The 17,155-nt window shown below is 36.6% G+C and overlaps 1 protein-coding gene across 2 annotated transcripts in view; it reads left to right on the top strand.

Moving 5' to 3' along the window:
* LOC120413669 (protein peste) overlaps positions 1–1,092 on the top strand; it is a 37,839-nt gene extending 36,747 nt beyond the window's left edge. For both annotated transcript variants that reach the window (XM_039574595.2, XM_039574596.2), the window contains exon 7: positions 15–1,092. In XM_039574595.2, the coding sequence (XP_039430529.1) occupies positions 15–411 (397 nt within the window). In that variant the 3' untranslated portion in view covers positions 412–1,092. The remainder of the gene's footprint in view (positions 1–14) is intronic.
* Positions 1,093–17,155: the final 16,063 nt, after the last annotated feature.

Below are 17,155 nucleotides of genomic sequence, written 5' to 3'. Positions count from 1 at the left end.
TTTCCTCATTCCAGCCTCTACGAAGACGTCCCACGAACCTTCCTCCCAGTGCTCTGGTTCGAACAGCACGTCACAATGACCCCGGAGTTCACCGGCGAGATCGCCCAAGCGCTGAGCATTCCGACGACGGCCCGCATCTGCGGCATCGCAATGCTCATCGTCGGCGCCATCCTGATCGCCTGGACGCCCATCAGCCGATTACTCGCCCAGAAGCGACGTGACGCCGTCAAGGACAACGCCGGAACCGGCCACCAGGAAAAGACCCTGCTCCAGCAGAACCTCACGGCGGCCATTCTCGGAGCGTCCGCCCCGGAAAAGGACCCCAAACTGGGCAAGACGATTGCCGAGGCGCACCCGTTGATCGAGTGCAAAATGGTCCGGCTAGCGGACAGTGACAACACCAAATCGTGATAACCGGAAGTTGGGCGCTACCAGAAAGAAAAAGACTTGCCTTGATCCGCGAGGCGTTGAGCGGCCGCATCACCAAGTTCTCTAAGTTCGTGTAGATTTTAAGCTGTGCAGTTTTTTGTGAAATGTTTATTTTAAACAAAGAAGCAGAAGCAGAAACACAATCATTTTTTAAGCTGTGTCAAGTCCGAGCCGAAGCGAAATTAACTGCAAACATTCTTAAAAAAAGCGAGTTTAAACTAAAATACTATACAGGGACTAACCTAGACTCCTCAAAAGAAATGATTTAAGTTTAAGAAGCAGCTTCAAATCATCAGTCCCCTGTTACTTTCTGTATGTACTCTCCTCGTTTAGCCTCGTTTCCTGTTAAGTGTTAGTCTAACGTCGAAGCTCCTGCAGTGGAAAAATCAAACAAGTGCCAGAACAAAACAAAGAACAAATACCCACCTCACACACGACCAGTAGTAGTTGGACCAGGGAAGCCACTTCCTTTAAAAATATCATTGTGCCTTTTTGGTGCAAAGATTACAGAAGGAAAAAACAACAAAATATACGCAAAATCACAATCAAACAGATATTCCAGGTTATGCAAGTAGGTTAAGAGTGAATATATTTGTATTGTCTTTACAAATTGTATCGTACCAAGAAAAAATAAATAAGATTAAATTTGATACCTTATAATAATGTTGTTTTATTGAGGAGTAATTATTTCATGTTTTAACTGATGTAAGAGCGTATTATAATAGTAATTCATGCATTCATTTTCGGCACGTGATGGGTGCCAGCAATCTCCTTATGTTTAAACATCAACATTTTTGAAATTCTAAAAAACATCCCTGACATTTTTTAAATGCAATACATTAAATTTCCCATAAACATAAACCTGTCCAAAAAAAAGTTAAATAACAAAAAATTGCAGAGATTTTAATAGTAGTTTATGCATCAAGTTTATGAGTGTTTGAAAAAGTTTGTTCAATGCTTATAATGTTACTAGAGGTTACTACCAAGGTAAACAAACAACAACGGAACCTTCAAATCATTTAGAGGCTTGGTGGTGGAAATGTTAAATTAAATTCCACTTGGGGGCAGAATGGACCACCCTTTTCCTGCCTTATAAAATCAATCAAAAGTCACGAAATTTGAGCTAAATGGATTATTTCACTCCTTGTAGCTTCACAAATCACGTTTAATTCAACATTAGTTGATTTTTTACTTGTTTTGATGCTTATTTGTAAAAATAGTGTCTTATTTCAACATATTAAAACTATTTGCAAAAATGTTTGTTTTGATAAGTGACTATTTTCATAAAAGTGGTCTAACTTCATGGAAACTTTGTTAGAAAGGTCCCTTAAGTCATTTATTATCTCCCTTCAACGTTGTATTAGACGAAATGGCTTGTTTTCTAAGGTGGCCCATTCTGCCCCACAGGGTGGTCCATTCTGCCCCGCACCCTGGAAAAGTAGTCGAAAAAACTTTTTTTTTGAAGTGGCTCAAAAATAGTTCTAAGCTCAAAATTTTCATCAACCAAGTATACAACATTGAAGGGAACATTCCAAAGCATAAGCCTACTACACTGAATTCATAAATTTTTATGTTTTTCTATGGTTTTTGGCGCATTTTACTTAGGCGGACCATTCTGCCCCCCCTGCCCGTAAGTAGTTTCACGACGGAATTGCTAAAATAAAGTTTGATGAAAATCAGGTTTTTTTTTTTTTTTATATTGTCACGAGATATCGAAAAATGGAGCTTGGACTCGTAATCTGGGACAAAAATTACCCGTTAGGACAAAGTTTCATGCAATTCGGAGAGGGGTTGAGGCATTTTTTTCCGATTTCGTGTGAGTTAGCGGAGAATCACCCAAGGACTATTTAGAAAAAAATGTTTTTGCGAAAGAAAAACCGAATTTTTTTTTCGCAAAAATCCGAATTTTATTATCTTTCTGATATGTTTTAGCATTAGCATTAGCATTTGGAGGACGCCCCACCACCGGAAGGCTCCACAACGCTTATCCCACTGTTTGGTCTGGTTGTGTTAGACCCTCATCCGGAACAATAATCCAACACGGGAGATACCATGTCTTCATCTTTTGATGAGTGTGTAATACAGCCCAGGGCATAAGGGGGTCCACGCCGGGTCCAAGCTATCCTCGGGGAAATGAAGGAATGTTAGTAAACACCTATCTAAAGTGCGCAGGGACCCCTACGTCACCTTAGTGGTATAGATGTTTGTAGGGAGGTTTTGGACTCAATGTTAGTAGGAGAGGTAGAACCCTAGGATATACCCCGAAAGGTATTGCGGGCAAGTCAAGTATATTTAGTTTTTTGGTTATTAAACTTATACAGATGATTGTACAGTATAAAAGATGCATGATTTATATATATTCGATTTAAAGTCACGGCAGATACAACGCGACGAAGCCGTGCATGATTAAATTGTCTGTAGTATTACTAAACCAACCATTTTCTCAGGTAAAAACAATGCTGATTAAACACAGTTTTAACATGTCTGCTGTTAAACTCAAGCTATCGACTGTAAGAGTAAAGCGAAGTTTATATATTTTTCTATAAATTATTATGTGTTTAAGCGAAATTCGAGGTTAAAGATGATTTAACGCATAATTAGAATCTTGAATTTAAACTCTTACAGCAATGCGGAGTGAACATCAAATATTTATTTATTCATTTGTTTTATTTAAATGTGAGAGTTAGAACTTATATTAAAACGACCGATTCAAAAAGCATTTAACTAGTTAGCATTTAATTATTTTTGTGTAATGGGATTAATCAGCATATTTAATTTTTTAATAAATACACTAAAAAAGGATTATCTTTCTGATATGTTTTAGGGGACAAAAAACCGCAACTTTTGAGTCAAAGAAAAGTATGGAGAAAAAAATTGAAAATGTAATAAAATATGAAATTTTACTCAAAAGCATGTTTTAAAAATATGTAAAATCAAATTTGCAATTGATTAACTGGAATTTTTCAGTAAAAATTAAACTTTAAGTGACTATATCTTGAAAATGGTAAAATTAATCAAAAAAATCTGTAAGTACTTTTTGATTGAAAGTTTGATTTTACATTAAAAAGTAAAGATTTTTTTTCCTAAAATCTTTTTTTAAAATCGTAACCAGGCGGCAATTTTGTTTTGCAAAAATAAAAATATGGATTTTGGGAAATTGTTTTTTTTTTGTTGTGAAAAAAAAGTTATTTGAAAAATCGGCATTTTTTTCGTATACCATTTTATTCTCTAAATAGTCCTCATCATTACATCTTTGCCGAAGACACCAAATTGATCCAGAAATTCCTTCATGAGGGACAGATTTTCAAATTATATGTATCAAAATTGTATGGAGCCTTGTATTGGTGAACCAATGACACAAAATGGCTTCAAAATGGGGATCAATTTTATCAATAAGTGTATTGATTTCAGTTGTAATAAAACGATTTTAGATAATTATCTCAACAAATCGTACCTCACTGCCGTTTCAAACCAGCTCACCACGTTACAAAAGTAATGTTTTGTTTTTTTAAAGAAAAATCCTTAAAGTTGAAAATGCATTTTAATTGATTTTTCACTTTTTAACCCTAGTCTTTATCGTTAAATATTTTTATTTGTTCAGCTCAACTTTTTGCATCTTATTTTATATTTTCCGTTTTTCAATTCAAACTGTTCAGTTTGTGTTTTAAATTTTTAATTAAGCCCTTTGCAAATGTTGTTCAAAGATGAGGCCTTTGAAAATATTTTTCAAAGTTTATGTCCTTTACCTCTGATTGAAGTCGAGGGGAGAAGGGGGGGGGGGGGGGTAAGAGGAAAGAAGGGAGCAAAAAAATAAAAAAATGAAAATTTCTGACAATGGTTTCAAAATTTCAATGTTTTTTTTTTGGTAAAATGTATTATAAATCAGTACAGTTGATTTACAATCATTAGTTTTCAAAAATTCTTAGTTTTGACGAAGATAATATTTTTTGCGAAAAAAAATCTTTTCGGTACTACTCCAGTCCATACTCGATTATCCAAAGGTTTGTACGGAATATGGATTATGGAATCATGAATAATTTTTTTTCGTATTTTTTTATTTTCTTGCATTTAACATTGAATTCCAGTTCTGCGAACCCTAATTAGTCAAATTTGAGTTGTCGATTGCCTTTTAGCATGCCAAATGCGTTTTCTTAGTATTCAACACCGCCATTTTGGTCGCCATCTTGTATTCAAATATTTTAAATCACTTCAGGAAATGTTTGGGGTCATATATAAGCTCAACAATCAAAAACAAGACAACAACAACAACAAATTCGTGATTCGATTATCCGAAGATTCGATTATCGGAAGTGAAATTTTTCCGAGGCCTTCGGATAATCGAGTTTGGAATGTGTACATTGTAATTTCACAAAACTTCAAATCATATTTAAACTGTTCTAAAGTGATTATGATTATTGAAATTTTTAAGTATTTTGAAAAAATATTCTGTTTGCTTCCTGAAAAAAAAGCGATTCTAATTATATCGGCCAAGACCAATGTTGTTCCCAGTTGACAACTTTTTTCTTCGAATTGTGCTGTTTTCGTGACGAAACTATATAAAAAATTGTTTTCTGAGTTTTCTCTATTTTAAAACACATTTTGAGTTTAGATTATTAGAGATTCCATTCAAAAAATTGAAAATAAAAACAAATCCAAATAATACCACATTTTAAATGTTTCACTGTAAACGTCCAGCTTCAACTACTGTCCGCTATTTGCTATACGGCGCTCAAGACTGTTTAGCCACGACACCTTGCGACTGCTAGTTGAAACTTTTCAAGCTTGTCGCATGCGAGCGCCAGCGCACCCTCGAAGAACTTGGATTTCCGTTGGTTTGATGTCGTTACAGGTTTAAATTGAAATCAACTTTTAGAATGAGATTTGACTTTTGTGTAAATATCCATGACTTTATTTAATTTAATGTAAAATGTATAAAAACCAGATTTGCCTAAGTTAATTTTTAAGGCGAGTTTTTTTTTAAATAATTGATAGTGGAAAACGTAATTTTCACTTCTTTGATTCTTGATTATCAACTTGATATTTTCTGCAAAATTGTGTAAATCATACTTTTTGTATTATTTGTTCTACGTAATTGATAGCATCTATTGCCACATCAAAAATCGATTAGCAAAGTAACACAACTCACACCTCTTGTGGCCAGTCCAAACTTGCACACTTGGTAGCCTTTCTTCGCCGATGCATGGGTTTAGCGCTCAGCCACTTTATAATACATATGCTAAGGCTCAAGCCGGTTGTCACAGTTTTCCCTTTTTGCCTATTTTTTCTCTCTATTTTGTTGTTCTTTCCCAAGCTGCAACTCCTCCCGTTCGTTCGCCGGCAACTGGTGGTGGCAATTCCTTAGTCATCATCATAGTCCAGCCCGGGCCCAACCCAACCCCGATAGTCACAGTGACTAAAGTGTATGGGAAGTAGAATGGGGTTTTGGGGGGAGGGGTACATTTGAATGATATGCACGTGCAGCACACGACCCGTGCTCAAACAGTGGAAAAGAACTGAACACAAAGAAAAACTGAAGAAAAAGGCCAACTCTCTGCGAAAGTGTCGATCGGGTTGACTTTTCCACGCCCAGTGGAAAATACATGGTGGAAGCTTACCAACATAATTATTTTAAATTATTATTTTAATCAAATCATTTTTTTTTTAAATATGAAATTTGCCTTAATATTTGTTTGATTCAACACCGAAAACAAAAGAAAACATATCTTGAAATAAATCAATATTTTTGCATAAAAAATTCACAACAAATTTACAAAACAAATCAATTTGCGCCTCAAAGATGCCGGTTTGTAAATCACAGCAATTTTTTGTGTTCGTTTACGTTATCAAGTCAACATTATTACGCACATGTTTAAGCTCACGATGTTTGCTCCTCAATTTCACAACACCAACTCAGTGGTGGTGGTGTAATCTACGCACTCTGATTCCCGCGTAGTCATCACAAAATTAGTAAGAGTTTATGTTTGTAAGGAATTGGGTTGGAGGGTATTTTGGGGGTATGTTAAGTGGTTAATTTTTTTTGTTTTGGTGTTTATTTTAGTTTTTTTGTATAAATTGTATTTTATTTATAAGGTTTTTGATATTTTTTAGTTTTTTTTTGTTAGGTATTTTGAGTTTGGAAGTTTTAATTGTGCTATATATAGTTATTTGAATAAGAGGATTTTAGTATAGGTGTAAGAGTATGTTATCTAGATTTAAATTTAAATAAAAAAATATAAAGTCATGGTTTAATTGGATGTGATGGGAAGTTTGTATTTGTTTTAGTGTAAGTTGGTATATTAGATGGTAATTGTAATATTTTTAATTTTTTTGGGATGTTTTTGTTGGGTTGTATTATGGTGTATTGGGTAATTATTTTAGGATTAATTATTGTTTTTGGTTGTGTAAATTGTTGTTTAGTGGATGGTGTTGATTGGGTGAATAAAAATGTGTTTAAATTTTTTTTTTATAATTATTTTTATAATAAATGTTTTATTGTTTGTGTGATTTTGGGATAAGTTGTGGTGGATTTTTATTGTTGGTTTTTTTGATATTGTGTTGGTGTGTGATTGAATTGTATATTGGAAGGGTTAGGGGGGATGTTTGAAAGTATTTTGTAGACAGTGATATATATTGGATAATGGGGGTAGGGGGTAGGGTGAGGGTGTGGTGAGGGGTGGTGTTTGTGTAGTTTTGAGGGGGTGGGGTTTTGGTAGAGGGGTGGGGAGTATAAGATATGGATGAAAGGGGGGAGGAGGATGAGAGATATAATAGGATGTGTATGAGATGGGAGGAGGATGGGGTTGGGAGGGGGGGGGAGATAGGAAGGGAAGATTGAATAGGATGTTGGGGGTGGGGGGGTGTTGTTGATGAGAGGAGGGGGGGTGGAGGGATTGAGGTTGGGTGGTAATTGGGTGGGAGGTAAGGGTAAGGGGAGGGGGGGGGAGAGGGGGGAGGGAGGGGGAGGGGGGTGGGTTATGAGGGATTATGGTGAGGGTTTATGGGTTATAGGAGTTGGTGGGGGGGGGGTTTGGGAATTGTTTAATTGTGGGGTGGGGGGGAGGGGGGGGGGGGGGTGGGGGTTGTAAAAGGTTGTTTGAGGGGGATTTTTATAAGTTTTGGGTTTTTAGGTTAGAGAATTAGGGTTTAGTGGAAAGGGGGGGTATTGGGGTGGTTGAGGGGGGTTGTGTGGTTGGGGTTTGAGTTTGGTGGGTGGGGGGGGGTGATTTGTTTTATTATGGGGGATAGGTTTGGGTGATATTTTTGTTTGAATTGATTTTGGGAGAAATGTGTATGATAACTTTAAGAAAAGAAATTGGGAAATTTGAGTACCGTCATCTGGGGCGAATCGGGACCGCTGTTTTAGCTAGGTTGATTTTGATTTCGGTTAGAACAAATACAGTGAAAGTAAATTAATCTACTCAAAGCTATAATAGTGGGAAGTAAGTTAACCACACAAAAATATAACAGAAAAGACTCGTCAATCGTGGGAAACTGCGGTGTAAAGATAAGTAGCAACATCGAACTGCCTATCAACTTTGAAACTCACAGACGTGGATAAAAATTGCATTTGAGGTTAGCCATACCGCTGAAAACTGCTGATAAAGTAAAACAGTTAAAAAGACTTTACACTGTTCTTGTTTTTGGCTACATGTGGTTCAATTTAATATAGAAGTGTTTATTTAAATTGTTTCTCGTGCCTATTCAATCAAAACGTCATGATTTTAAATTATAAAACAAGATGTTGTTGTAACGATAGAGTTTTCCTCCATACTTACTTAGAAACGTGTTGCTCAAGCTTTCTTCAAAATGGTGACAGAACAACAAGTCACCCTTAATAATATTAAAATATTTTGTTTTATCATTTCACATCAGGCACACCAGTCAAACAAAGTGAAATGTGAAATACTCCAATCTATCGAATTAAAATATTTTCAGAACTTCAAAATAATTAACAAAGTGAGCATGAGCATGAGCATGAGCATGAGAGACCATCCATGGTTGTCCTTCTGCGTTGCTGAACAGGACCGTAATAACCTATCAGAACAACCGATCATACGCCCCAACGATCTGGTGATGCTCCTCTTATCAACAGCATGCATGAATGCGATGAAAAGATAAAACATCAAGATCATCAAAACTAGAACTGCTGCAGATAGGTCACAGTCGTTGGCCACCAACGGCGCCCGCCATGTCAGTTTGTAGATCTCGAGGGAATGGGACGGGAATGTTAGTTAGCACAGGCTGCTACCAAGGGTGGGTTCTATACGATATCCACACCCCCGCGTGTGCCGGAAAACTACTTCTACTTGGGATTTTGTTAGTAGGGAAGGGTGATGGTCAGGATTCATCATAGAAGATGATGATGTGACCCAAATAATCTATAAGTTTTGTTTAATGGGGTGATGTATTATTCCCAAGGCAAGCAATCGGATGCTGCTGTTGAGACTATTCCCGTTTATTTGTGATTTATTTACGATCAGATGGATTATCTTAGACAGCCGGCTGTGGAAAGATAAAACCACAAAGAATGTATTTAACATGTAAGATATTAAACTCCTCGTAAAGTTTTTTAACTTCAAAATTATTAACAAAGTGTTACGTTTTTTAAGAACTTCCTAACAGTTATTTTTGCTTTTGAATTAAAACATATTTTTTATTTGGGAAAGTTTTTTTTATGGTTAAACCAAATTTACATTGGATATCGGACCAATAAAATCCAAGCTATCGTCAGTTGAAAGATGAAATAGCTATTACAGTCCAGACTCGATTATCCGAGAGCCTCGGAAATATTTCACTTCGGATAATCGAATCACGAAAAAACATTTTTTTATGCTCGAGTTTAGGTTTGATCCATAAACTACTCTAAAATGATTTAGAATTTTAAAATCCAAGATGGTGGCCAAAATGGCTTCGATACCGGATTAAAAACTGCGTTTTTAAATTTAAAAGGCAATCAAACATTTAAAATTGACTAAAATGAAGACGCATAAAAAAGGAAATAAAAAAAACATGGAAAAAAATTGTTTTGGTCATGATTCGATTATCCGAAGTCCCATACGAACCTTCGGATAATCTAAACTTCTGATAATCAAGTGGAAAAAAAAACGAAGTTGACTTTATAGCTGTCGGCCACCATTGCTAGTACCAACCACTAGTGCCTTCCTTTTTATCTACAAGGACTTCGCCGCCCTGGGCTCCTAAGTGTATGAAAGTATGGCACGGAGCGACGGCGCCGAATACCCATATTTACACAAAGAATTTTAGAGCGCCCGCCGCGGGATTCGAACCGTCGACCTCTGGATTGTGAGTCCAGTGCGCGGTCCGATTGATCCACACGGGCGGGACAAAGTGGACTGTACTTAAAAATGGAGCATTTTATAGAAAAAATACTTTTTATTGCAAATGTGATTATAGCATGATACAGTCCAGACTCGATCATCCGAATGCCTTGAAAAAAATCATTTCGGATAATCACGAAAAAAAATAAAAAAAATAGATTATATATGATCCCTAAACTACTCTTAAGTGATTCAGAATTTTTTAAACCAAGATAATGGCCAAAACGGTGGTGATGAGATATTAATAAAATGTCTTTTTGTAATTTAAAAGGCAATAGACCACTCAAATTTAACTAAATTTAGGTCGCAGAACTAGAATTTAAAGTAAGAAGAATTAAAAAAAACGATTTTTTTGTTTATGATTCGATTATCCGAAGTCCCATACAAACCTTCGGATAATCGAACTTCGGATAAAACATCAGAGTGAGTCGGTGAAAAAACTGTCTATGGACATTAGGGTGCCCAGAAAAAATGAACCCCTGCTCCACAAGCGGAAAACGTTTTTTTTTTTGGGGTTATTTTAAGCATCTGTGTAAATTTTGAGCAAAATTGGATGAGAATTACCCATTGTTACCCGAGCCTAAAGTTTGTGAAAAATGTTTTTCATACAAAAATGACAAAGTTTTGTTCTACAAAGTTGTAAAGCGTTAAATTTTCACTAAGAATCTCACTTTTGAGAATATTTGGATGGAAGTAGTGACCGTGCCGACCAAACCGTAAGAAACTTGGGTTTTCCATACATTTTTTCGATTTTTCCCATACAAACTTCACCTCCGAGTATCAATGGGTAAATGATGACCAATTTTGCTCATATTTGGCCCAGAGTCCTAAAATAGGTCAAGGAACAATATTCAGCTTGTGGAGCGAGGTTTTGAAAAAAAAAGTCTCATATTCTGGGCACAATTTAAATGAAATTGAAATTCATTTCTGATTTTTATGGAGATTTGCTAAATTTAAGCTGTTTAAATTTATAAAATAAATCAAAATCATATCCAAACTTTGATTTTTATTCAACATTAAAATCACATAGTAAGTTTAGCGGCGCTATTTTGACTATTGACGAGTGGCGTATGGTACCGATTTGGGTCGGAATTTCAAAACGTATTCCAACATTCTTTGTCAAAGGGGGACCAAGATTAGAATTGATTGACGATCTCCAACAGCGCATAGCACACAACTGTGACAAGTTGCAGTGACCTATTTTTGCTGTCAGACTGCGTTTTCTTTCAATCCACTGTTCAATTATAAACTCTTAATGGTAGAAGTTTTATGAAAAAAAATTTCATACAAAAAAAAACAGCGCTTTTTTCGTTATATCGCTATGGTAAAAAAACTAAGTTTGCCCAGTCCAGTTTAGAAAGTCCAACTTTGGTGCACTGACCTTGGGTGGTAGTAAATAGCGCAGTCACGATGTTACGAAACCCGTGGAATGCTGTTTTCAAAGGCCAAACTATGACATGGTGACGGTGGTTGGCACGAGCCCGTCAGCTGAGCGAAGGATACGCTCTCAACTTAGAATTCCCAACGTGAGTGTGGGAGGACCAGCCTGACTTGCTTGCCGTTTGTTTGTTCAGCAACAACTGATCGAATTTTTGGGTTTTTTTTTTTTTTGGCAATGTGACTACTGTGAAGGCTGACAGTGATAATTTGAGTAACACTCAAATCTCAAATAGTCTTCTTAAAATTTTCTCCTCTCTGATAAAACAAAAAAAACAAATTAGAGATCATAAATGAAAGGTGTTTTAAACTATATATTTTCAAATTCATTCAAAACTTACAAATTTCGATACAATAAGCAACCTTTGAAGAATAAAATAACAATTATAAGTTTGACCAGCTTCGCCTCGTCCAACTCCACGTACGGTTTCATCGATAGCCTTTGCTGGCAACAATGCAACTCCAAGTGTGCAATGTGGTCGGCCTAATTCAATATCCACACTTCGGCCAAGTTAAGGTGAAACAAATGGCTATCGCGTCCTAATCGTGCACACGAACGTGCGGTGCGTGCCTTTTGGCAATTGCAGCACCTTTATACTTGTTGTTGTTGTTGCATTGTGCCCTGTAATATCTCATATTTTTTCTTCTGCTCAACAAGCCTTATAAATTACAAGAAAAACACCGCGCGATGAAGAATTCGTTTTTATAATAGGGCAGGCACACACACACACACACATCACATATCAACAAAGGTATATTTTTTAAAGGGCACAAACGCGCGTGTTGCTTGTTTTGTTCTGGACGAACGTTTTCCGCCCCATCCCCATGCCGTTTGTGGGGCTTCCAGGGCTAAGTGGGCAACGCGTTTTATAACAAGGATGAGCAAAAAATCAGCACTGTTTCTTTTTTGACTATTTTGACAATAACTTGCAAATAAATTAGAAAGAAAGCAAATTTTAAATACAAATCTATTCCCACGTTTTTTTACATTGAAATGTTGAAATTTTATTTCAGTTTTCATATTATTCCAAATGTTGCATTCCCGTCTCATTGTTATTTGTCTAGACGGCAAGTGTCGAACTTCAAAACAGTTTCGAAAAGTATTAGATTTCTATAAGTGCTGAAAAGTTCAACCTTTTAGCCCTCAAATAAATAATTGTACAGCAATTCCCCACTAAAACAGCATGATTCGAAAAAAAGTTCTCCGATCGGGCTCAAATTTTTTCTGGGGGTTCCTTGGCCGAAATAATTAGAACCGTATTTTTTTTTGTTTGGCCATTAGGGTGACCTACACCGTGTTAGGGTGGTCCGAAAAATGGCAATTTTCGTCGATTTTTGCAAAAAATCATAACTCCGCACCATTTCAACCGATTTTAGCTGTCTTGAGCGCAAACGAAAGGGTACACCCAAAACTGGCAGCGCTAGTCCGAGAGAATGATGGTCTCGGGTCGAGAGAATAGTGGTACCATTCACGGACGCAGAGAACACAGCTCGAGATGGGCGATAGAACTATTCTCTCGAGGTTCATTTGCAAAAAAAAGTTCATCCGTCAAACAAAAAACCAAAAATGTCGACAACGGGAATCGAACCAGAGACCTTTGACAAACCAATCCAATGACTTAGCTGCCTCGGCCACCACAGCTTGGTGACCAAGGAGAAGTCAGAAGTCGATGTATGACACTTGTTGGAGATTTATTGATTCAACTAACGAATGAACTCATTTGTTATGATGGTGTGAGTTGGTACCATTATTCTATCGATTTTGGCACTGAGCCCTCAATAAATTTTGAGAGAACGATTATCTCGACTCTGAATTTTGGGTGTAGATTCCTCAGAAAATTTTACATAACATATCAAAAAATGGTGAAATTATGTTTTTTGAAAATAAAAACTTGGCTTCTCGACGTGCCGCGCGCAGAAACGGGAAAATTACGAAAACGGCAAAAAAAAGTTGCGTATTTCAATTACGAAAATTTTGGTACCCTAACATGTATAGGTCACCGCTGAAATTTTTAAGCTATCGCAGTTTTAGTGAAATAAGTCGATTTTTTGCCGTTTTCGTCATTATCCTTTTTTTTTGCGTGGCGCGTCGAAAAACCCAGTTTTTATTTTCAAAAAATCGTATCTCGGAACTCGGAATATTGAAAACATAACTTCACCATTTTTTGATATGTATGTATGTGGTCCCGAGACCTTCAAAAAAGCATTTTAAGTTTTCATTTGACCTTTTCAAATGTTAGGATAGATATTTGAAATTTTTTACTATTTTTCCTTAAAAGCCTATCTAATATTTTTTTCTATCTAATACCCTTTCGTTTGCGCTCAAGACAGCTAAAATCGGTTGAAATGGTGCGGAGTTACCGTCATGATTCGAATTCCCGAACGCTTCGAATTTCGGACACTTCATCTTGTTTTATCAATTATTTGGATAAAATTTCGCATTATGAATGTCAAAACTGTGTTATTTGAAGAATACCAACACCAACTTTCATTAAGAGTTTGTTATTTTTTTATTATTTTATTAAATACAATAAAATTATAAGTTTACCAAAAATGTGAAACATTTCACTTGAAATATTTCATAGGCGTTCGAAGCACCGGGAAGGCAAAGCAGAAATTTATGGTTTCGATTTTTTCAAATTTTAATATAAACTATCGATTGAGACCTAAAAAATGCCATTCACTAACATTTCAGTCCAAATTTGTGCGTAAAATCGAGTGTCCGGAATTCGAAGCAAAAGTGTCCGGATTTCGAATCAGCTTTTATCATTGTCCGGGATTCGAAGCACAACAAGTCATTTTAATTTTAAAATTCTGATAAAAAAAATTGTTAGAAAAGGCATATTTTGAATGCATTTTTTTGAAACTGACTGTTTATACTACATCCTGATGATATTTCTACATTTCCAACTTATTACATGATTTTTTGCCAGCTATAACAAAAATAATATGCTACTAAGTGTCCGGATTTCGAATCATGACGTTATGATTTTTTTTAAAATTTGGTTTTTGCAAAAATCGACGAAAATTGCCATTTTTCGGACCACCCTAACACGGCGTAGGTAACCCTAATGTCAAAAAAAAGGTCTAATTATTTCGGGAACCCCCAGAAAAATTTTGAGCCCGATCGGAAAACTTTTTTTTCGGATCATGCTGTTTTCGTGGAGAAGTGCTGTATAAGTACATTTCAGTACTGTTATTTTAGCTAGGTCGTTTTGTCATTCGAAAATGACAGAAAAAGTAAGTAGTTTCTGAACGGAATTAAAAAAAAAGAAATATTTCAAATTGTAAAATCAATATTTTTAAAAACACAATTTGATGCTTTTACCAATTTTGGATGATAGAATCAAAGATCGGGAAAGGCAATAAACTTTAGGAAAGGAAGTTATCATTACGAATTTTGAGATATTTCAGTAGTTTGGCAGTAGAAAAACTGTAAATATGCCTTACGTGCTTTATGATCATTCTGTACAAGAAAATGCTTCGAAATAAAATGTTGAATTATGAGTTTCAACTCAAATTGAACACTTTTTAAATATGTACCTACGATTATCTGTGGTGTATTAGAAAAAAAAGTAATTTTAAAGTTTTTGAAAGATTGAATTTTGTTTTAATACAAAGCTAATAAAAAACAAATTGAGCAACACAGGTTTAGCTCAACAAGTCTTCACCCAAATATGACCTGGTTTTAGTAGCATGAAATAAGATAGTTAAAAATATAACCCAATTCATGAAGTTGATACATTATCTTCAAATCGACATATTTCATTCAATTGTTGACCAAATGTAACCTCAATTTTTTTTTATTGGCAATGTATCTAATCCTTCTACTTAACCCCACTTGCCCCTATCTCATCCGCGTTTCTCAATGCCGTCGCCGTCGCCGGTGCCACGTGTAGGATTGTGCACATTGTGTTTACTGTTGAGACTCGTCGTCGCCCGATAGGTGGCTAATTCTGCGATCCCTCGATAGCCGCTTTAGCTTCTATTTGTGCAAATTTGCAAGTAGCAACTAGCAGTAGCCGGGCCTGGTCGGCAAATGCGTCATACACACCTCCGGACTGTTTCGGAATGTCCTACCCGGGCACGCTGGCTGGTAATGGTCATCGATGACCAAGGAAAAACGTGCCTCCAGGGTGGTACTTTGGTCTTCAGAAGAATTGCGGCAAAGCTCCGGCTTAGTGGGAAAGCCTTCAAGTGGTGACCTTTATTGGTGAAAATGTTAAAATTATTTTTAAAGTCATCGATTTGAAGTGATGCAGGTTTGAGTTATATTTCAAATATGTTGTATCCTTCGATTTAAAAATATCAATAAACTTGTCAACCGGCAAAGCGGCCATGTGACATCATTCACCGCGACACGCGCCACCTTGCTCACATTTCATAATCTACAGCCTTGGTCTTGAAAGCTCTACAAGTGTACACAACTCACCGTCCTAGGTAAACCCCCACGTAGATATGCAAAAAAGGCACATCAAAATAAGGTTCGTACCCACGATGCGTCGTCATCATCTTCGCAAGTTCGCTGAAAACAGCTGAGTTTTTATTGAACCCACGAGCAGCTGAGCAGCGTTAAAAAAAATGCTAGTAAAATCAACAACAACAAATGAAATGCAAAAGGGCACAACAGCCATAACTTTCTTAGCGGAAATGCCTACAATGCGAACTTCTGTAGGAGTGAGTCACGTGCGAAATATGCACCCGAAAGCATAATTGCCGGCTTTTTGCTGCCTTTTTGCCGTCGTTTGTGTCCGACGGCAAGGAATTTGCGCCCAGTCGACGGAGTCGCCACTGGAGTCCGGTGCACGTTTACCTGGTTCAGGAAGGTTGACAGCAGTTCGTCGCTGACGTACTCACTTGTCGCACGTGCATTTTGGGCCAAATTGAGTTAAGAACGCCATTTTGTGTAGCTCCCAAATTCACAGATCCACAAAATTTGATTTCAATCCTGAGATATTCAATAAAAATCGAAAAAAAACTCAGTGCATTTTTGTCACCTTTTATATGAAAGAAGTTTCAATCTTGTCGTGCACTCTCTGAAAATTTATGTAAGTGCGACAACTAGTCAAAGTGACACAGGTACGAGCTCGACTACCGTAAACATTAGCATGTAATTATAACTAAAGCCTCCAGCAACCAAATTCAACCAAACTTCAGGACAATGCACAGGATGGCCAACCAAACAAAACGTGTTTGTTATTGTTTGCATTGTTTTTGTTTATTCAAGGTCAAACATTAAAACGCGTTTTTCTCGGAACGTCAAAAGCGACGTGCGACAAGTTAGCACGACAGCGTCGAGTTGCTGTTTTTTTTCTTCGGAATGCCTTTTTGCCCTTTATTTCTAGACTTCGGGCAAGAACGTGCCTAGTTGGTTCCTGTTTAGTTTTGAACAACTTTGTAGAATGAAGATTGTACATCCGATTTGTAGTTGAAATTATAAATTGAAGTGAGATGTTCGAGTATTTTTGAAATGTTTTGTACCCAATACATCCCTAGTAACATTTTTTTTGAGAGCTTTTTGGAGAGTCTTGATCAAACGTGCGCGTGATTTGGCGTCCCTCGGAAAAGTTGAATTTTATTGTGTATTTGGTAGGAACGAGTTATGGAAAATGTTGAAAAGTGTTCATTGAGTGTTGCTAAATCGGAATATCGTCAAGTTCGCGAAATTTAGAAACGAAAAGTGCGGATTTGAACCAAAAAATGTGTTGCAATTTTTCTTCCCGTTTGATGTTTTTTTTTTGCCTCGCCAAAATGAGTTACCAGCTGAAAGGGAGGTGCAGAACACCTCGTACAGAAGACGTCAAAAGTGAGTTCCACCAGGAGGGTGGTACTGAACTAAAAAAAGGAAAACTTTTCTCTGGAAAGTAAAGAATGCGGAAATGGTGAATAATTTGTGCCATAGTAATTTTGTGAAAAATTGTATTGTTGTGTTTATTTTTTCGATCCGCCAC

The sequence above is a fragment of the Culex pipiens genome, chromosome 3 (assembly GCF_016801865.2).
Source record: "Culex pipiens pallens isolate TS chromosome 3, TS_CPP_V2, whole genome shotgun sequence".
Classification (NCBI taxonomy): domain Eukaryota; kingdom Metazoa; phylum Arthropoda; class Insecta; order Diptera; family Culicidae; genus Culex; species Culex pipiens.
This window is presented reverse-complemented; position numbering and strand designations above follow the sequence as displayed.